General features: G+C 37.8%; 1 protein-coding gene across 1 annotated transcript in view; it reads left to right on the forward strand.

The window, feature by feature from the left end:
* PRORP (protein only RNase P catalytic subunit) overlaps window positions 1-22219 on the forward strand; it is a 127769-nt gene that overhangs the window by 25508 nt on the left and 80042 nt on the right. The window contains exon 5 of the mRNA XM_002922815.4: window positions 20769-20876. Within this exon, the coding sequence (XP_002922861.2) occupies window positions 20769-20876 (108 nt within the window). The remainder of the gene's footprint in view (window positions 1-20768; window positions 20877-22219) is intronic.

A 22219-nucleotide genomic window follows, 5' to 3' on the forward strand; every position in this document is an offset into this window, starting at 1 on the left:
CTTATAAAGTAAAGGAATGATAGTAGATTTTAGGGGGAGAAGAAGGGATCATAACTCTTCCTCTCCTTGTTTTGTAATTAACTCTGGTGGCTTTTAAAAAGGTTCTGTTCCATGGAATTCTGAACCCCCAGAAACTTCAGTAAAATTTTGTGTAAATATGTGTGCACTGTTTCAGGCAGGTTTGGGACTGGTAGGTAGATATCACATATATATTTACAGGGTAAAATTAGATTAAATTAAATTTCCTATGGCTAAGGACACCAACATTTATCTGCAAATGGTCAAGTATAGAAGAAACAGGTGCAGTGTATTTCAGCAGACTTTGCCTAGGTCACTGGAGTCCCTAATGGGGCTGAGCAGCCAGTGACAATGGCCATTTAAGGCAGGATCTCCCTATTTTAATTCACGTTGCATCACAGATCTTTTATACTTAGGCTGACACCACTGTCTAGACTTATGCCGCAATCTGGATGCCTCCTTTAAGAAAACTTTTATGAATGTTGGGCTCTCCTGGACTCCATGTCCTCTCCTCACTGGAGGAGAAAACCCATTTCCCTGCAGTGGAACGCATTTCTGTCCTAGAGGAAGACCCAGAATCTTTATGGAATCACGGATGGGATTTTTTTTTCCCTCAGATTTAGTGCTCCTTTGTCCCAGTGACTCCCAAATTGTCTTTTTAAATCCTGACTATTCTTTCGAATGCCAGATCAGTATAATCACCTGCCTGTGTGACATTTATAGCTGCCATGCCATTATGAACTCAAATTCACTGTGTCACAAATTCTTCACAAGCGCTCCTTCCCTTCTAGCTTCTGATCACACACCATTGAGTTTCTTTTTGTGACTCTCCTCTTTGTCACCCAGACTGAAGAGAATAAAACTGTTTTTGATTCCTGTCTTATCCTTACCCTTTGTGTCTAATCAGTCACGGATCCTCTTGGGCAGTATTTCTCTTATCTGCCTCTGCTGTTCCATTCCCAATGCTTCCATCCCTCTGCCACTTCCGTCCTCAACCTCAGCTTCCATGTTACTCCTAACTGGTTTTCTTGTATGGACACTCTCCTCCTATCGTCTTTTACACTATTGCCACATCAGTTTTTTCTCAGAACATTGATTTGATTACATTATTCTCTTGCCTGAAAACCTTGTGCTGTTTCCCATTCCTGCCCTAAAAGTAAACTCCTTCTTTGGCCACAACCCACTTTTCAAGCCTCATCTCTTATCATTCTCCTCTGCAAGCACCCCCTGCAGCTGGAGCTGACTGCTCACTGGCTCTGGCCTGCTTTGCCCTATTCTTCTTCTCCTTTTTCTCCTCCTCTAAAATATACACTTGTCTCCAAATCCTTTTTTTCCTTCAAGGCTTGTGTCAAGTCCCTTTTCTGTCATGAAGGCCTTCCTAGTCTGCATTTATCTTTTCTTCTTTGGAACTTGTAGCATTTCTGAACCCTGGCACACACTTGGCTATTAACCCTGTACCGTCTGTTCTCGTTTTAGTGCTTAGGTTTTCACATTGGCTTCTGTTGTCTGTTCAACCACATGGTAAACTCTTTAAAGGACACGGTACCCTTCTTTGTGTTCTGCACGATGCTTGGCATCCAGGAGGCATGCAGTAAATATTGTTATTTATACATTGTCATTCAGTGTTTATATTTCTTTTTTTCAATGTTTGTACTTCTTATATAATAGCTACCATGTACTTAATTGTATTGCCCAATCTTTACAGTAATTTTGAAGGAAGAAGTATTTTATATACTCTACAGATGAGGAAACAGGCTCAGAGAAGTTCAGTAACTTGCCAAAGCCATACTGTTTAAGTCATGAAATCAGGTTTCACCCTCAGATCTTTGGATTCAATTACACATGCCATTTACACTTACTAGTAATTCTGCTTATTAGTTTGATGAATGTGTTTCTGAGGGTGGAGGAGTGCTTAACACCTCCCTTGCTATTACTTACTTAACTAATGGTGGCAGAAAAAGTGTGCAAACATGGATTCGCAGTCATTGCTAACAGGGATAATGCAAACAGATGCAAACTGTGCCAAGCGAACTGTGTCAGAGTTCACAGGAAAATAGAATTTCCCCTTAATCTCATTGCTTACTGGTGGAGTGACTCATCTTCCAGTTGTACGTTGTTCTTCAGTTATTCAATATTTGTATAAGTTGGACATGGGAGGGAAAACCGCTCATGAGGTATCACAAGACACGTCATTTGAGTTTATGAGTGTTCCCGGGATATCCCCAAGATGTCTGCCTGTGTACTCTGGCCTCTCCAATTTACTTTTGACTCTCTCACCTTTTGGATTTCTTTCAGAATGAAGCCACTTTCCAGTTCCTTTCTGCCTTCCTGTAGACAGCTTCAGGAGGCTACTTTTTATGACTGTGATGCACAAGGCTTACCGTATGCTTACTTTACTGTGGTCAGATTTATTATTGTTTAGTCAGTCACTAGAAATTCCAGGAATTGAATTTTTCCCTTCTCTAGTCTTCCTTTTCTATTCTTGATTTTTTTTCATTAAAAGAGGACAAAAAGATAACCCAAACCATTATCTTTTGTAATTAGCAATAAAAATGAATATAGATGATAGCATATTCTGCCTCAATGCTAGTGTGAAAATGTTAAAATTTGATGGCTTTTGCAGATACAACGTTGTTTCTGCTTTATAAACGAAAGAAATAGCTTATTCAGCTCAGTAAAGTAATGAGTTAAGTAGGAGTCAGAAATAGAGGTTCTGTGTTTTTTATGTAGTCATTAACTTGGTTTCCTGGTGTATCTCAGTTTTCTCACAGTGCTGTTTGGAGGACAGAATCAGAAGATATATGCACATTGTAAAGCATAAAGTAGTTTTCAAGGATGCACGACAGGCAGTCCCAGTGGAGAACACTTGATTTATGAATAATCTGTACATGTGCACTGCAGGGGCAATGGATCTGATCTCAGTCTAGAGCCCGTCTGAAGGGGATGAGGTGAATGGTTTCTTTGGCCCCTGAATCAGAACACCTGGGAAAAAAGGAAATGTAGACACGCTCTTCTTACACATATGGAGGCAGGTTATTGCACTTACAGGGATCCAGCTACCCTACCACCATGTGAAGGCGGGAGCGGGGAAAGTTATTTTCCTGGTATCCATTTTTATAACCCAAAGAGTTATAAATAATGACAAATTATTGATAAAACTTGTACTATTATTACTACTTACCTCATGCACATGTTAGATGCTTTTGTAGTATTGACTTTTTGTAGTCAAGACATTTAATTTTATTGAGTCCTTACGATAGCCCTTTGAAGTAGGTAGGTGGCCCCACTTTATACCGGAGGAACCTTGAGGCTCAGAAAAGTGAACTGACTTGAGCAAAGTCATATAAGGTAATGAATGGCCTGGCGGAGAAGATGCAAATCCAGAGAGACTTATAGCTAGTCCGCGCTCCTTTAGTGCCCTCACAGCAACTCCGAGGGCTTGGGCTTGGGCTTGTGCCTGAGAAGGACAATAACAACATGGTATCTATCCAAAGTTGCTGTTAAAGGAGACATTTTGAGTTTGATCATTTTTTTAGAGTGGACAATGAAAAATCTATAAAGATTCTTAAAAGGGCCTTTGGACAACCCTCTGTAATTGCTTTTCTCTGGGAATTCTTTTTGAGGGCTTCAAGTTCTATCTATGTATAGTGCTAAATTTTTCTTCAAGACTTTTCTGTCCCTTATTTGAAAAGTGTTTACTTTCTGACTTTTGGGGGGAAGTTTTTCCCCTGAGTTTTAGCTCTGCATATTTTTATTTTGTTTTGTTTTGGGATCATCCAGTGAAAGGACTTAAATTTTCTGCATGTTTGCTTCCAAGAAAGGAGGGAAGTTTGGCACCATGTTGGTGCTTTAGAGCTGGTTCCTGGTTGGTTATAAAGCAGAGGGGATTTCCAGGACGTGTAAGCGTGGATGAACTCTTTTAACTGAAAGCAGAATTTAAAAAAAAAAAAAAAAAAAGGTTAATAGCATTTCTGGGAGCCATGTTTATCGCCTTTCCTTGCCTGATTTGTTCCTTTCTAATTCGGGAGCAAGATTCTGCAATTAAAAATGTATTGCCTTAAAAAAAATGTATTGCCTTTTACCTTTCTTTTAGCCCTTCCTTGTAAGTCGTCAGGATAGGATAGGAACAGGAAAGAGAGTGGGATTAAAAAGAATATAGCTTTTTGTTCTGCCTAGAAATTTAATTTCTAAACTATTTTTAACTGAATAAGATCTGTTTCCGCAAAGCCCATGCAAGATTTAAGAAATAACTTTAAATTTGTGAGTAAATACCGTTCTGTCTGGGATATTTAGACAAATCTACTTGTAAGTATATTTAGCTGCTAGAGAACATAAACTGAACACAGCCCAAGGTACATGTGGACAGGGAAGAACTTTTTATCACTTGTTACAAGTGAGGAGACAGGGAGATAGCTCTAAAAGCTCTACCTCCCTGTGGGGTTAGTACAGGAAGCTTTTCTTCAGTGTGTTAGGGGGCGGGGCAGGGAGTTTACAGACAACTTGTGGTTCAATTACATATGCCTAGCGTGTCAGTATGCTAGTATATACATCGTATATTCAAGAACTGGCAAAAAACTCTGCCCACAGGAGGAGATCTTAGCATTCTAGTGAGCTAAAAGGTAACTTCAGGTCAGCTCCCAGGAGCCCCTGCACAGGTTCTCAACTCCAGTCCAGCTCAAACTGGCTCACGTGTAAGGGGCTGTAGGGTGAGACACAGAAAGGGGCTATCAGGTAGAACACCTAATTAAGTGTCTCCTTGGCTGGAACTGTTCGTTCTGCAAAACAAAATACATTCCTTCCCTGTTTTTATCCCTTCTCCTTCTCCCTTTTGTTTGATAGCTTTCGGCCCTCTTAGATTTGAGTAACTTCCCTTTGCATCCTAGCTAATAGAATGGCCATAATTTACTTACCCAGTCTTCTATTAAAGGATATTTGGGTTGTCTACATTAAGTCTTACTATTGCAAAAATGCCACAGTGACTCTCCTTACACATTTGCAATTTTTCACATACTCCAAAACAGCTGTAACATTGATTCCTGTAATTCAGATTGTTAGGGGAGTGGAAATGTATCAATTTTGATTGGCCTCCATGGAAATTTATCAGTATACGTACACACTGATAGCAAAGTAAGAGAATTCTTGTTTCTCCATACCTTTGTGTTTCAGTGTGTCATCAAACATTTTGATTTTTGCCTATCTGAAGTGAAAAATGGAATCTCAGTATAAGATTGATTTACATTTTCTTTTTTTTTTTTTTAAGATTTTTAAATTTCTTTATTCGACAGAGATAGAGACAGCCAGCGAGAGAGGGAACACAAGCAGGGGGAGTGGGAGAGGAAGAAGCAGGCTCATAGCCGAGGAGCCTGATGTGGGGCTCGATCCCATAACGCCGGGATCACGCCCTGAGCCGAAGGCAGATGCCTAACCGCTGTGCCACCCAGGCGCCCCTGATTTACATTTTCTTAATGAATATCAAGCATCTTTTCATAGGTTTAAAAACCACTTGTATTTTTTTTTCCTGAAAACTGCTTGCCTCTGTCTTTTAGAAAAATCTACTTGTAAATCTGTTTGCATGTGTTGTATTCTATTTTAATTGTTTACTTTTCCCCCCAAAATGCTAGTTACAACCTATTAAATTGATTTCATGACCCAGTACTGGGTTGTGACCTGCAGTTGAAAAATGGGGCACCTGGGTGTCTCGGTCAGTTAAGTGGCTGCCTTCAGTTTGGGTCATGATCCCAGGGTCCTAGGATTGAGTCCCCCATCGGGTTCCTTGCTCAGCAAGGAGCCTGCTTCTCCCTCTGCCTGCAGTTCCCCTGCTTGTACTCTCTCTCTGTCAAATAAATAAATCTTTAAAAAGAAAAAAAAAAGGAAAAAAGAAAAATACCTCGTTAGACTTCTATGCTGGTGAAATCTCATTAGTCTATAGTAGTCGTTTTTGGGTTAGGGAGCCGGAGAAGGAGGGATATCTCATCCTAAATAACCAAGGAAAACCACTTCAAGACAAGTAGGATTTCTTGGGACGCCTGGGTAGCANGCCGGAGAAGGAGGGATATCTCATCCTAAATAACCAAGGAAAACCACTTCAAGACAAGTAGGATTTCTTGGGGCGCCTGGGTGGCACAGTGGTTAAGCGTCTGCCTTTNTGATCCCGGCGTTATGGGATCGAGCCCCACATCAGGCTCCTCCGCTATGAGCCTGCTTCTTCCTCTCCCACTCCCGCTGCTTGTGTTCCCTGTCTCGCTGGCTGTCTCTATCTCTGTCGAATAAATAAATTANCTTCCTCTCCCACTCCCCCTGCTTGTGTTCCCTGTCTCGCTGGCTGTCTCTATCTCTGTCGAATAAATAAATTTAAAAAAAAGTCTTTAAAAAAAAAAAAAGACAAGTAGGATTTCTCAATAAAAGAACTTAGAAAGAGGATTTGCATTCCCTCCCATTGTTTGCAAGTATACTACAGGGAAGGTCAATAGTGTTGATTGGCATGCCTTGCATAAGAGCATAGGCCACTTTTGAAGGCAAACTAGTGCAGCCACTGTGGAAAACAGGTTGGAGATTCCTCAAAAAGTTAAAAATGGAACTACCCTATGATCCAGCTATCACACTACTGGGAATTTACCCAAAGAATAGAAAACGCTAATTCAGAGGGATACGTGTACCCTTGTGTTTATTGCAGCATTTTTTACATTATTTACAATAGCCAAGATATGGAAGTAGCCCGATTGAGGAATGGATAGAGAAGATGTGCTATACATATACAGTGGAATGTTATTGGCCATAAAAGAAATGAAATCTTGCTCCATGAATGGAGCTAGAGAGTATAATGCTGAGCGAAGTAAGTCAGAGAAAGACAATACCATATGATTTCACTCATATGTGAAATTTAAGAAATAAAACAAATGAGCAAAGAGGGGAAAAAAGAGAAACAAACCAGAAACAGACTTTTAACTATAGAGAAATTGATGGTTACCAGAGGGGAGATAGGTGGAGGGGATGGGTGAAATAGGTGATGGGATTAAGGACTGTACTTGTCATAATGCCCAGTGAGTGGTTAAAATAAAAACTTTAAAAAAAAAAAAATAGGCCACTTTTCAAATTGGGTTATTTGGGTTTTTGCTGTTGAGTTGTATGAGTTCTTTATATATTTTGCATATTAACTCCCTTTCAGATATATGGGTTGCAAATATTTTTTTCCTATTCCCTAGGTTGTCTTTTCACTTTGTTGATGATTTCTTTTGCAGTGCAGAAGCTTTTTAGTTTGATGTAGTCCTACTTGCTTTTTATTTTGTTGCTTTGCTTTAGGTATAATTTCCAAAAAATTATTATTAATACCCATGTCAAGGAGCTTTTTTCCTGTTTTCTTCTAGGAGTTTCATGGTTTTAGGATTTACATCTAAGCCTTTAATCCAGTTTGAGTTAATTTTTGTGAGTGGTGTAGTTAATTTTTGTGAGTGTTATAAGATAGGGGTCAAATTTCATTTTTTTTACATGTGAATATCCAGTTTTCCCAGCAACATTTATTTATTTTTAGAGATTTATTTATTTTAGAGAGAGAGAGCAGGGAAGAGGGGCAGAGGGAGAGAGAGAGGGAGAGGAAGAGTCTTAAGCAGACTTCATGCTGAGCATGGAGCCTGACATAGGTCTTGATCTCACCACCCTGAGATTATAACCGGAGCTGAAACCAAGTGTTGATGCTTACCGACTCCACCACCCATGCACCTCTCCCAGAACCATTTATTGAAGAGGCTGTCTTTTCTCCATTGAGTATTCTTGGCTCCCTTATTAAATATTAGTTGACTGTTTATTTCTGGGCTTCCCATTCTGTTTCATTGGTCTATTTGTTTTTATGCCAATGCTGTTATGGTTTTAATTACTATAGCTTTATAATATAGTTTTAAACCAGGAAGTATGATGCCTTGTTCTTTGTTCCTTTTCAGGATTTCTTTGGTTATTTGGAGTCTTTGTGGTTACATATAAATTTTAGAAGTATTTTTTCTATTTCTATTTTAAAAATGCGCTTGGAAGCTTGATAGGCATTGCACTGGATCTACAGATGGCTTTTTTTTTTTTTAAAGATTTTATTTATTTATGTGACAGGGAGACAGCCAGCGAGAGAGGGAACACAGCAGGGGGAGTGGGAGAGGAAGAAGCAAGCTCCCAGCGGAGGAGCCTGATGTGGGACTCGATCCCGGAAGGCTGGGATCACGCCCTGAGCCGAAGGCAGACGCTTAACGACTGCACTACCCAGGCGCCCCTACAGATGGCTTTTTGATAGTATTATTTTAAGATATTAATTCATCCAATTCATCAATACAGAATACATTTCCATTTATTTGTATCCTCTTAGATTTCTTTCGTCATTGTATGAAAAATGGACGAAGGACCTGAATAGACATTTTTCCAAAGAAAATATGTGAATGGCCAACAGGTACATGAAAAAATACTCAGCATCACTAGTCACTAGCTAAATACAAATTCAAACTACAATGAGATATCATCTCGTACCTGTTAGAATGGCCATCGTCAAAAAAATAAGAGATAACAAATGTTAGAGTGGATATGGAGAAAAGGAAACCCTTGTGCACTGTTGGGATTGTAAATTGGCACAGCCACTATGGGAAACAGTATGGAATATGGAGGTCCTCAAAAAATTAAAAATAGAATACCATATGATCCAGCTATTCCAGTTCTGGGAATATATCCAAAGGAAATGAAAACACTAACTCAAAAATATATCTACACTCCCATGTTCATAGCTTTATTTGCAGTAGCCCACACAGGGAAACAACCTAAGTGTCCATCAATAGATAAATGGATAAATAAGTTGTGGCACATATATACAATGGGAATATTATTCAGTCAAAAAAACAAGGAAAGGATCATATNTTTTACCATTTATGACAACATGGATTGGACCTTGAAGGCATTATGCTAAATGGAATAAGTGAGAAAGACAAATATTGTATGATCTCACTTGTATATAGAATCTAAGTAAAGAAAACCCACCAACCTCAAAGAAAAAGAGATCAGACTTGTGGTTCCCAGAGGCAGAAGTTGACTAGAAGGGGGAATTGGAGGAAGATGGTCAAAAGATACAAACTTCCTGTTACAAGATAAATAAGTACTAAGTACGTAATGCATGATGACTGTAGCTAACACTGCTGTAGGATATACGGGAACGTTGTTAAGAGAGTAGGTCTTTAGAGTTCTCATCACAAGGAGAAAACTTTTTTCCTTTTATTGTGCTTATATGAAGTGATGTTAATTAAACCTGGTGTGGCAATCATTTCACAATGTAAATCGAACCATCATACTGTACATCTAAAAGTTATACAGTGATGTATAGCAGTTATTTCACAATAAAACTGGAAAAAAGAGCGTAGACCATAATTTATTAGTCTGTGCTGTCCAGGAAGAAGGAAAAACTGTTACAAGGTAGGTGCCAGGGGCTTTAGGCTCATGTGAGGACTACTCTACCATCTTCAAACATAGTTGTTTTTTTTTTTTTAAGATTTTTATTTATTTATTTGACAGAGATAGAGACACCCAGCGAGAGAGGGAACACAAGCAGGGAGAGTGGGAGAGGAAGAAGCAGGCTCATAGCGGAGGAGCCTGATGTGGGGCTCGATCCCATCGTGCCGGGATCACGCCCTGAGCCGAAGGCAGACGCTCAACCGCTATGCCACCCAGGCGCCCTGCAAACATAGTTGTTTTGTTGTCTTCTGGCTTTTGTGGTTCCCAGCTTGATTTTTGTTGCTCTGAGGTGTTGTGGTGCCCGTGAGAGCACGGATTTCTAGCTTTTGAATGCCAAGTCCACCGCTTACTAGTTCTGTGACCTGCCTATCTTCTCTGTGCTTTAGTTTCCTAATCTGTTCAGTTCCTAACCTTTTTTAGGAATGAGAGAGTTAATAGATGAAAAACACTTGGAATTTTTGTTTTTCTATACTTTGTGATCTACATGGTAAGTGGAAAATACTATAAAAGTCTTTCTGTTATTATTTGGCTTGATGTATATAGGATTTCTTTCTTTAACCTCAAAATTAAAAATTTTGTGAGAAGAGGGCTAGGTGAATTTTTTCCTTAAGTTTTCCTTGAATTTCATGAATCCTTAAAGACAGATTTTTTTTTTTAACATTAGGAAAGGTTTCTTGTTTTTTTTAATGATTAGTTCTCATCTTTTTGTTCTGGTTTATTCCTCACTGTTGTGAGTCTTAAGTTGTCTCTATTCTCTGTCCTTTGTATCTGTAATTTTTTTTTCTCTTAACATTCTCTCTTATTTCTTTTCCTCTGCATTCTAGTAGAATTTCTCAGCTTTTGTGCTGCATCTCACCAAATCCATGTTCTAGTAAATTACTTCTAATCTTTACTACTTTGGAGATTTAAATTCTGCGTTTCGTTTTTTCTTGCATTTCTATTTTATTTTTGCCAGATCTCTTCGCATTTCTTGCAGTTCTCTCCTTAAAGCTTATTGCTCTTCATAGATGCAACTGAGTTTGTCCTTAATAATAAATAAACAATAATAAAATATGTCCTCCATCTCCTGAGTTTTTGTTGTTTCTGAGGGCTTCCTCCCTCTTCTTTTGCTACACTACCCATTCTCGCTGGCCATTTCACCCACTCTCTGGTTTTCTCTAGCACCTGTGTGCCAATGACTTACAGGTATATATATACCCCCAGCCCTCACATTCTCACCGAACCCCAAACTTCCTGTTGGGCATCTTCCTGAATCTTCAGTGACAAGATAAGAGTAGTAAACTGTTTTATTCTTTGTCTGTAAATGTCTTTTGAATGATAGTTTAATTACATAGAATTTAATATTTTCCCTCAACACTTGGAAGATAGTATTGCAATACTTCTGGTCTCTATTTTAGTTACTGTGGACACATTTGATTTCCATCCAATTTTTTTTAAGTTTTTTATTTTTTTAAGTAATCTCTACACCCACTATGGGGCTTGAACTCATGACCCTGAGTTCAAGAGTCCCATGCTCCTCCAACTGAGCCAGCCAGGCGCCCCATCGGTTCAAGATTTGTTCCGTATATCATCTCTATCCTCCTCGTTGCTCTTAAAATTTTTTTCACTTCTATTGTTTCATTATGATGTGTATGTATGAATGTATTTATTTTTCCTGCTTGGGATTCCTGCTTCCTGAATCTGAGGTTTCATATCTCGAATCACTTCTGAGTAATTCTCAGCCCTTGTATCTTCCAAGTATGGCTTCTCCTGAAATTCTTATTAGACTTTTGTGGGACCCTTTCACTTTCCTCCATGTCTCTTACTCTTTCTTTCATATATTTCATCTTATTGTATCTCTGAATTGCATTCTGGGTAACATTTTTAGATCTGTCTTCTAATTCACTACTTCTTACCTCAGATGTGTCTGTTCTTCTCTCTACGTTTCGTTTACAGGTCTTTTTCCCCGTTGTTTCAATAATTTACAGACCACAAAATTCACCATTTTAAGTGTACATTTCAGTGATTCTGAGTAAATTTATATACTTGTGTGGCTATCACCATGACTCAGTTTTAGAATACTTTTTTCACGCCACAAACTTTCATCATGCTCTTTGGAGGGCAATCCCTGCTCCTACCCCTAACCCCAGCAACCACTGAGTTGCTGTCTGTCTCTGTTGTTTTGCCTTTACTAAAATTTTCATATAAAAAGAATCATATAATCAATATTTTTTTGTCTTTCACTTAACATAATGTTGCGTATTTGTTTTTAGCTATTTTAAATTTAGTTTTAAATATGTTTTTGAGTTTATGTTACATGTATCAGTGGTTCCTTTTGTTTACTGAGTGTATTCTAATGTATTAATACCTCACAGTTTGTTTATTCACCACCTGATGGACATTTGGATTTTCTCCCATCCGTTTAGTTTCCATTATTTTAAAATTTTAATTTTACAACTTCTCTTTTAATTTTTTTTCTTTATTCTTTCCTGGCTTACTTCTTTTCTTACAGTTTTGGTTCTTTTTAATGTTTTAATTATTTTTCATACTTAGTTTATATTGCCTCTTAGATCTCTCTCTTCTTTATCCTGAATTCTTTAGGATTTAACCCTTCTCTTATGTCAGAGTGTCAGAGGACTCACACACGGTAGATTGTTTAGTCTTGTGTTTTATAATTTTAAATTGGTGAGTTCAGTTTTAGAGGGACTTGCTCTTTCTGTGAGAATCCCTTTGTTGTTTGGATTGTTGATAGTGTCTCTCTGGAGAGGTTTTCTGTTAGCTTCTGCCAAGTGTCCAAGGGATATTACTGGATCAGAACCAGATTCTTGTTTTTGTTTTTGTTTTTTATAGTAAGCTCTACACCCAACATGGGACTTGAACTCATGACCCCGAGATCAAGAGTCACATGTTCTACCAGCTGAGCCTGCCGGGCACCCTTGGTCCACAACCAGTTTTTGTGTGATTTCTTGGTGGAGCATCATGAGTTTTGTATCACATAGTTTGTCTAAATTTGTACTCCAACCTATTTAAAACACAAGCCCGGAGTTTCTTTTTGTTCAGGGATTTGTTTTTCCCTACTTAGATCCCTGATAGAGATAGAGAAGGTGGTGTAGTGTGTTTTGATATCATTGTTCCTATTTGTAAGGTTCCTCTTTTATTCAGGAGTTCACTTGCAATTTCTCCCTTCATTGGGAGTTTCGATATATCTCCAGTTCCCATGGGGGTATCAAAAGCCAAGCTCCTGTTTGCTTATACCCATCCCATTTCTTTTCTTCTCTCCTAGACAACATTAGCATCAACCTTTATGCTTACCATTCTGATTTTCAGATTTGGCCTCATCTCTGGCACTGGGAGATTTCTTTCTTTCTTTCTCACAAGTTCAACCATGTGTAGGTTTTTTTGTTGTATTTTATACAGCCTTTTAGATACAGCAGGAAAGGTTTATTTTGTTGTTTTTGTTTTCATCTTACTGGAAGCAGAAAATTCAGATAAGATTATAAATATTTAAAAATAAGAGAGTATACTATGGTAATTATAGCTATAATTACTAAATGAAAAATATCTTCTAAAACATAACTTGCTGTTAAATAAGTATAAGCTTTCTAAGACTATAAGTTGTTAGATTGCAGTGATATTTTCCAGACATATTTCATTTTTCTTTGGCTACATTAAGGCAATCATTTTAGTGTTCTTTTTATTTAGGATTTATTTGTATCTCATGGTATAAAGAAGGCACACAAAGAAATTTGGCCATTGGATGCAGAGATAGATTTTTTATTGTGGTTCCCATGTTAAGAGCAGTGCTTGCCACCAAAATAGCTGGTATTCCCCTGTTTTTCCATATCCGCTATGACTAAAGCCAGTTGTTTTAATACTCCCTTTCTTCTGATCTTTGGAAAATATAATCTGGTTGTTGTAGTACATTGGATAATAATTAACATGTTAAGTTCACTGTTTCTTTTATGATGTAAAGTTCTGAGTAGTCCTGTTTCCCCTCAGTTGCTATTCTAGAGTAGGATGTTAACTCAATAAAATAAATGAGGGAGATGTGTTTTGAATTTCCTCGTGGGATTTGTATCAAAGTCTCAGAAGTAAACTACCATGAACATGGACCATCATTCCAAAAAATTGAAGAGTTTTAACCTCCTCTAAGTGGCAAGGTGAAAAAGAAGTTTTAGCATCTCTTTGGATCAGCTGTTGAGAAAAATCAGTTGCTTAACCTCTTTGCCTTCTCATCCATAATGTAGGAGGAGTAATAGATAAAAGAGTCGATTTTTACTGCCAGGTATGTTTTGAGAGTCACTTAGAATTATGAAGTCAGCCCTTTGACGTCAGGTGCTGGAGTTACCTCTAGAATCCATGTGTCATGTGTAAGGCAGGAGCTGTTCCATTCTTTTGTCTTTGGCTGCACATATTTGGGTCATTTTGCTACTCATTTGTGATTAGGTAACAACTACAAAACAATAAATATCAGTTCTGCTTCTTTGTTCCTAATAAGTTGAATAAGGTAGACAATTTAAGACTTTTGATTAGCTGTTTTAGAATTGTTTTAAATTTATTTGCTGTTTCCCATATTGTAGTAATAAGAATTGACTTTTTAAAATTTAAACTTAAAACATAATACATAAAGACTTTATACTTATTCTTTGAGCTTTCAGATTGCCCAGTTGTTAATCCTCAAATGTGCAAAGCTCTCTGGTGTTTAACTAAGGGCCTGGCTGCCTAAAAGGCTCTTCCTCAGAAGCATGGTTGATTACTTCATTTCATTCAAGTCTTTGTTTAAATGTCACCTCATTAGAAAGGCCTTTTCCTTTCACCATATCTTAGGGGCTAGAAGAGTGGAGCTAACACCCTAGGTTAGCTTTTCTGTACCTAAACTTAAATATCTGTTTGTTATCTTGGTATTGCTTGTTTCCTTTACTAACATGTAAATTTCTTTTTGTAAAAAAAGGTTTTATTTATTTGTCGGAGAGAGAGAAAGAGCTAGCGCAGGGAGAGGGAGAAGCAGTCTCCCCGCTGAGCAAGGGGTGTGATACAGGATTCGATCCCAGGACTCTGGGATCACGACCTGAGCCAAAGGCAGATCCTTAACCGACTGAGCCACCCAGGCATCCCTATGTGTAAATTTCTTGAGCTCAGTAAATTTGTCCACAGTTCTGTTCCTAAGAATAAGAACATTATTTGGCACAGAGTAGGTGCTTAATGAAAATCTGTTGCTTGACCAAGTGAATGTATTACAAACTTGTGGTCTATGGGTAGAATCTAGTCCATATATATTTTTTATTTGAGCGTCCATCTTTGTATTTTACTCTTTTTAAAAGTTATTTGATAATATTTCAAAATGCCAGATTTTTTATTTTCCTTGAAAAATTATAACTCCTAAACCTGGGTATTCACTTTTGTGTGGCAACAATTAGCTGGACTGAGCACTGGGCTACTCCCTTTATAAAGGACCTACGTTCTCTAGTTTGTTAGTCTTTAAGATCTCTTTCTATAGAATCTTGGACAATGAGACTTACATCATTTGCTATTTATCATTTTGCCTGCTCTGTTATGTTTTCTTAGACTTGGCCCATTTTACTTATTTATGTCACCTGCCTGATCCCTGTAGGCATTTGAGTTAACAACCTTTGTTGCAAGTCATGGTGTTTATAATTCCTGTGCGGTAACACTTTTCAGATTTAAGTTTAAAAGTATAAAATGGGTAAAGATGATAGAAGTCGTGACTGCTATTGAAGGAGCTGTAATTGAATTTATAAAGCCTATATGTTACAAAAATGAAGAACTCCCTTTAGGCCAATGACCACATGAAACAAAGCTCGACATCGTTAGTCATTTGGGAAATGTACATCAAAACCACAGTGAGGTACCATTTCACACCCACAAGCATGACTTTAATAAAAAACACATACAATAACAAGTATTGGTGAGGCTATGGAGAAATTGGAAGCCTCATACACGGGAGTTGGAAATGTAAAATGGTGCAGCTACTTTGGGAAATAGTCTGGCAGTTCCTCGAAAAGTTAAACACAGAGTTACTATTACTACATATGGTAACTCATGACAGTTTCCCATGTAAAACTTGTACACAAATGTTCATGGCAGCATTAGTCATAATAGCCAAAAAGTAGAAATAATTCAAATGTCCATCTGATGAATGGGTAAATAAAATGTGGTATATCCATACAATGGGATATTATTCAGCAATAAAAAGGAATGGAATACCGATTTATGCTACAGTGTTAACAAACTTGAAAACATTATGTTGAGTGAAAGAAGTCAATCACAGAAGACCACATATTTGTATAATTCGGTTTATATGAAATATCCAGAATAAGTAAATCTGTAGGTACAGGGGATAGTTTAGTGGTTGCTATGTGGTAAGGTAGGGAAATGGGGATTGACTGTTCATGAGTATGGAGTTTCTAGTAGGAAAGCCAGAATATTCTAAATTAGATTGTGGTAATGTTGCACAACCTGTGAATTGTATACTTTAAATGAGTGAATTGTATGGTATGTGAATTATGTATCAATACATTTTTTTCAGAAGAACTTCTTTTGTTAATCAAAAGATTAGTGGATTTTCATACCCCAGATCATTAGCCAATCTGTAATCAAATACAATCTAGCAGCAGTGTTAGAAAGAAATATTTAAATTTACCCTCCATTAAAACAGTTAAGCTTGCAGATTTGTAGTGCCCTATGCCATAGTTAGTTTGCTGTCTCAGTAGGTCAGCTCTTTCTCTGTTATGCTTTATCAGCATGATCTACTCAGTGGCTTTTTTAAAAATATTTTATTTATTAATTTAATTTATTGGAGCTTGAGAGAGGGAAAGAGAGGGAGAGAGAGAGTGCACATGGGTGCAGGCGAGGGGTGGGAGAGGGACAAGCCGACTGCTGAGTGCAGATCCCAAAGCTGGGCTCCATCCCACGATTGTGAGATCATGATCTGAGCCAAAATCAATAGTCAGACACTTAAGCAACTGAGTCACCTAGGTGTCCCTACTCAGTGGCTTTTAAGTGCAATGATACAAACTTGTTTAGTTTGAAAAGTGAGCATCTTGGGGACCCATAGGAAGTATTACAAGGTAATAAAGTGTTACTCCCCAGCTAATAACATTTAGTAAATGGAGCTTTTAGTAAAGGGGAAAAACCAACCTGGCGTCTTGAATTTTTCTGTGTATTCGACATGGATCGGGAGGATAATCTTTGGATGGGATTTTGATGCACATCCTATGATCACGCAGAGGCTCTTGAGACTTGTCTTTCAAACAAACCATCACAAGTGTATCCTTTTCCATTCTATGGTTTTAAGGGACTTCCAAGTCTTGTAACATAGAATATCAGAACTGGAAGGAGACTTTATTAGGTATCTAGTTTAACTCTTGATTTTTTCAGATGTCCATTTTGCCAGTCATAGTGAACCACCTTAGTTTGTCACACTCCTGAGGTGAATATAATGTAGTACTAAGAGCAGCACCAGAATGATACATTGGAAGTGTAGTAGGAAATCCTTTCCATGTTAATTAGCGGAATCTGAATTTTAGAAATTGAGTTGCACTTGTTTTGTTTCCCTTGGTTCATTCAGACTGAAACAAGAAATGGCTGTATTGTATGCAAACTTTTAATTCTCCTTGATAGTTTTATTTCCATGTTAAAAAAAAAAGTATTCCTATTGCAACCGTTATTTAGTTAGTTGTGATATTAATTGAAACTTTCTAAACATTTTGTAGGAAATATTTTTGAACAGAGAAATTTTTTAAAAAGTGTTTTGCTGAGTAGAAAGGAAAGAGGATGGTCCCATACAACTGGAGTTGGCAAGGATAGAAAAGCTAAAGATTTCAGGGGCGCCTGGGTGGCTCAGTCGTTAAGCGTCTGCCTTCGGCTCAGGGCGTGATGCTGGCATTCTGGGATCGAGCCCTACATCAGGCTCCTCCCCTGGAAACCTGCTTCTTCCTCTCCCACTCCCCCTGCTTGTGTTCCCTCTCTCGCTGGCTGTCTCTCTCTCTGTCAAATGAATAAATAAAATCTTCAAAAAAAAAAAAAAAGAAAAGCTAAAGATTTCAAATGAGAAATGAGATCAATGCAAATGCATCAGTGCTTCTTTTCTTTCTTTATTTATTTTAAAAATTTTATTTATTTATTTGTCAGAGGGAGAGACAGAGCACAAGCAGGGGGAACAGCAGACTGTTTATCTACTGATGGGCACTTAGGTTTTTTCCCTGTCTTGGCTACTGTAAATAATGCTGCAGTAAACAGGGGTGCATATATCTTTTTGAAATTCATGATTTTGTTTTCTTTGGGTAAATACCCAGAAATGGAATTACTGTAGCACATGATATTTCTATTTTTAATTTTTTTGAGTAACCTCCATACTTTTTGCCATAGTGGCTGCACCAATTTACATTCCCACCAACATTATGTGAGTGTTCCCTTTATTCACGTCCTCACCAACATTTGTTATTTCTTGTTTTTTTTTTTATACTTAGTCATTCTGACAGGTGTGAGGTGATACCTCACTGTGGTCTTGCAGGTCCCTGATAATTAGTGATATTGAGGAAGTTTTTATGTGTCTGTTGGCAATCTGTATGTCTTCTTTGGAAAAATATTTATTCAGGTTCTCTGCCCATTTTTAAATTGGATTGTTGTTTTGGTGTTGAGTTATATGAGTTCATTATATGTTTTGATCAATAATTATTTTTTCCCTAAGATTTTATTTATTTGAAAGAGAGAGAGAGCAGGAGCAGGGGAAGCAGCAGAGGGACAGGAAGAAGGAGGCTCCCCACTGAGCAGGGAGCCCAAAATGGGACTCCATCCCAAGACCCTGGGATCATGACCTGAGCCGAAGGCAGACGCTTAACCAACTGAGCCACCCGGGCACCCCTGATCAATGGTTATTTTAAAGACAAAATATATGTTAGTATTAGGATTTTGTTTCTTTTGTTTTTTAATGAGCTTTATAAAGGTATAATTTACATATAATAAAATTTGCCAGTATACAATTCATTAAGTCTTGAAAAATACATACGGCTGTGTAATAATCTCCATAATCAAGATTTGAGACATTGACATCGTCCCTAAAAAGTTCCCTTGTATTCATTGCAGTCAGTTCCCTCTCTTCACTCCCTAGAACCATTTAACTGCTTTCTCTTGGTATAGTTTTGCATTCAATTTCATATAAATGGAATCATACAGTAAGTAACTCTTTATGTCTGCCTTTTTTTCACTTCGCATAATACTTCAGATTCATCTGTGTTTTTGTGTATATCAGTCTGCTATCCCTAATCTGCTGTTAATGTCCATCTTGTGAATATTTTATTTCACATATGTGCTTTGGGTTCTAGAATGTTCATTTTTATAGTTTACATTTTTCTGTTTTTCCTGCTTTGATTTCATTACAACTGTATTTTCCTTTAAATTCTTCAATATATTTAGAAGAGCTACTTTAAAGTTCTTGCTTGCTGACCAGTGTCTAGACCTTGATTGATTTCTGTTCATTTCCTTTTCTCTTGACCATGAGTCGTATTTTTCTATTTCTTCTGATGTTTATTAATCTTTTTAAAAAATTTATTTATTCATTTGAGAGAGAGAGCTCAAGCACGCAAGCAGTGGTGGGGGTAGAGGCAGAGGGAGAGAGAGAAACAGATTCCCTGCTGAGCAGGGACCCCAATGTGGGGCTCAATCCCAGGTCTCGGAGATCATGACCTGAGCTGAAGGCAGACACTTAATCATCTGAGCCATCCAGGTATCCCTGTTTATTAATCTTTTAATCATATATTGGACATTGTGGGGAACACAATGCAAAGGCAAAAGATTCTGTTATCTTTTCCCAGAGGTTACTGATTTTTTTGCTTTGCCAGGCTGTTAAAGTTGGTTAGACTCTTAACACAGATTCTGTCATCTTTGTAGTGAGTAGTAACTGAAATCTCTGCTCAGGTCTTTTAAGTCTTTCATCTGTTGCTTTTTTGCTGGGCCCACAGAGTCTTCTGCATGCATGTACAAATAAGAGTTAGCCAAGGATTTGGGCAGAATTACACAGACTTTTGTGGTTCCCTCCTTCATAGCATCCACTTTCTCACTTTCCAGGCTCTCTGGCATACCTAAATGCTGTCTTCTGATTTCTCAAACCAGTAAGTCTGCAGTTTTCTGCTTGATTTCCAGCCCCCTCTGTCAACCATGCTAACTGGAGAGTACCCTTTGGGGAAAAGCCATATATAGGCACATTTCACCTCGTACAGTTCCTTTCTCTTTTGGTTATCCGTAGGTGGATAACAAACCACCCAAATGTAGTGGCTTTAAACAGAAACACTTATTATTTTTATTATTATCTCTCATGGTTCTTGAGTTTGATTAGATTCAGTTGTGTGGCTCTTGCTTGGGTGTTCTACCATTGTGATCAAAAGGGGGCTGAGGTCATCTTGAAGTCTTCCTCATTCTCATGGGTCTGATGGTTGATGCTGGCTGTTCGATGGGACTCAGTTGGACTTCAGGTAGCCACACTGTCTTTCAAATTTTGTGTTCTGTTGAATTTCTGCCTGCTTTTGGTCATTCTCTAGTGCCTTTAAATAGTTGTCTTTCATACAGAATTTATGTTATCTGATAGTCCAGTACAGACTACTCCATCATTACCAGTAATGGAACTCCCACTCCTCCTTTTCTTTCCTCCATAGCACTCATCACACTTGACATTTAATATAATTTATTAACTTATTTATTTGGTTTATTTTGTGTCTCCTTCCACTAAAATGCAGGCTCCATTAAAGTTTTGTTTCTTTAGTAATTGCTGGGCACATAGTAGATGCCCCACAAATGTTTGTTGAATATTTCAGCTCTTCAAAATAGCCAAAGTAAGCAAAATCATCTTGATGACCAAGAGGGACTATTACAGAGCCTTGTTCTTTCAACACTGTTGTGCTGGTAGACTAGCGTATCTGAGGTTTATATCTCCTTGGCTTAAGAGCAGGTTATAGAGAATTTGACATTTCATTTTCATCATGACTGCCATGTGGGTGAATTTAGCAGGCCAGAGCTGGTTACGGATCAATTGCAATTAGCATGTGGAAGTGCTCTATGAAGTGAAAAGCGCTATGAGATTATAAAGCATATCAGATAATTCCATGAAGTTGCATCTATTAGTCTGGTCTTTTCAGATTTCATTTCAAAAGTATTTTTGAGTTTGCGTATTTTTAAGGGACGAATATTTTTACTTACCGGAACAATAATAAAAGTCATAGCAGTGTGTTTCTAATACAGTCCTTGCTAAGTTCTTATTAATATTTTATCTGGCTTTTCTTTTTTAGGAACTTGAGAGATTTCAGAACTTTGTAAAATCCCGTCCTCCTTTTGATATCGTCATCGATGGGCTCAATGTTGCCAAAACATTTCCTAAAGCTCGTGAATCTCAAGTTGTAAGTACAAGTTTTATATCGTTATTCCAAATCTCTAGAAATATTTATTGTACTTATTGGTGTTCTTCCTTGGGTCTCTTAACTCCCCATTTTTCCTTCCTCTAAAAATAAGTTCCTAAAGGTGTCACAGTAACTAGCTGCTTATCTAAGAGTCGCTGCTTTCGTCTCTGGCAAGTAAGTGGCTCTTCTAGGCGGGCCAAGAGTGATTAAAAAGTCCACGTAATAGGGGCGCCTGACTGGCTCAGTTGGTTAAGTGTCTGACTCTTGATTTCAGCTCAGGTCTTGATCTCAGGGTCATGAGTTCAAGTTCTGTGTTGGGCTCCACGCTGCGTATGGAGCCTTCTTTTAAAAAAAGTCCCCCTAATAAAGAGCCATATCATGCCTTGTTCTTATATAATTTTTAGCTAACCACCTTCTACATCTCTACTCTTTCTTTGGGTTACTCTGTCATTTCCGTGTGTCACATTCTCTATTTGAAATTTACCAACATAAACTATCGCGATATTAATGTGTTTGTTTTTTCCAAACAGTATGCTCATAAATGAATCTAAGCAGTTCTTTTTTTGTAAGGTAGTCATTTGTTCTATCAGTTTATAAGTGTCTAGTAGTTTCTAATAGGAATATCATGATTTTTTTATAGCAGTAGTGAGCAATTATTTTAATCCCCTTTTTATAGATTAGAATGTTAGAAAAGTGAAACGAACTTTGTATAGCAAATCCTTAGAAAGCAGTCATAGCATCAGAATTCAATTGTAGAGAGCTCCTGAGTTTCAAGTGTGTGGCTCTTTTCTTTTTTTAAGATTTATTTATTTATTTGAGAGAGAGAGAGCAGGGGGAGGGGCAGAGGGAGAGAGAGAATCTCCATGAGGCTCCCCGCTGAACGCAGATCCTAACAGGGGGCTTGAACTCACAACCCTGATCATGACCTGAGCTGAAATCAAGATTCGGATGCTTAACTGACTGAGCCACCCAGGTGCCCCCAAGTTTATGGTTCTTATCGCTGGCAGTTTTTGGCCATTCATCTGTAGTTAATCTGTTATTTCTTAAAAATTGCTGCCAACTTAAAAGCTATTTCTCAGAGATGCTGCTAGTCCAGTTTGACCATTTATACTCAGAAAAGCTTACAAGTACTCAAAGCACAAGGTTGATTTACAGAAATTTCTTTGTATGCCTTTCCTTTATGTTTGTACCTACATTTTTATGGTCAAGTATGTAGTTTTCAATCCTTTATTTTTAAAAAACACAAAAACAAGTTGAAAATATTTTGTCTTTTAGGTGCTTGAAGGGATCTTTGAGGCAATAATATTGACAAGGGCAAAGTCAGAAAATGAAGCATAAAATTA

Source organism: Ailuropoda melanoleuca, chromosome 20 (assembly GCF_002007445.2).
Source record: "Ailuropoda melanoleuca isolate Jingjing chromosome 20, ASM200744v2, whole genome shotgun sequence".
NCBI lineage: Eukaryota > Metazoa > Chordata > Mammalia > Carnivora > Ursidae > Ailuropoda > Ailuropoda melanoleuca.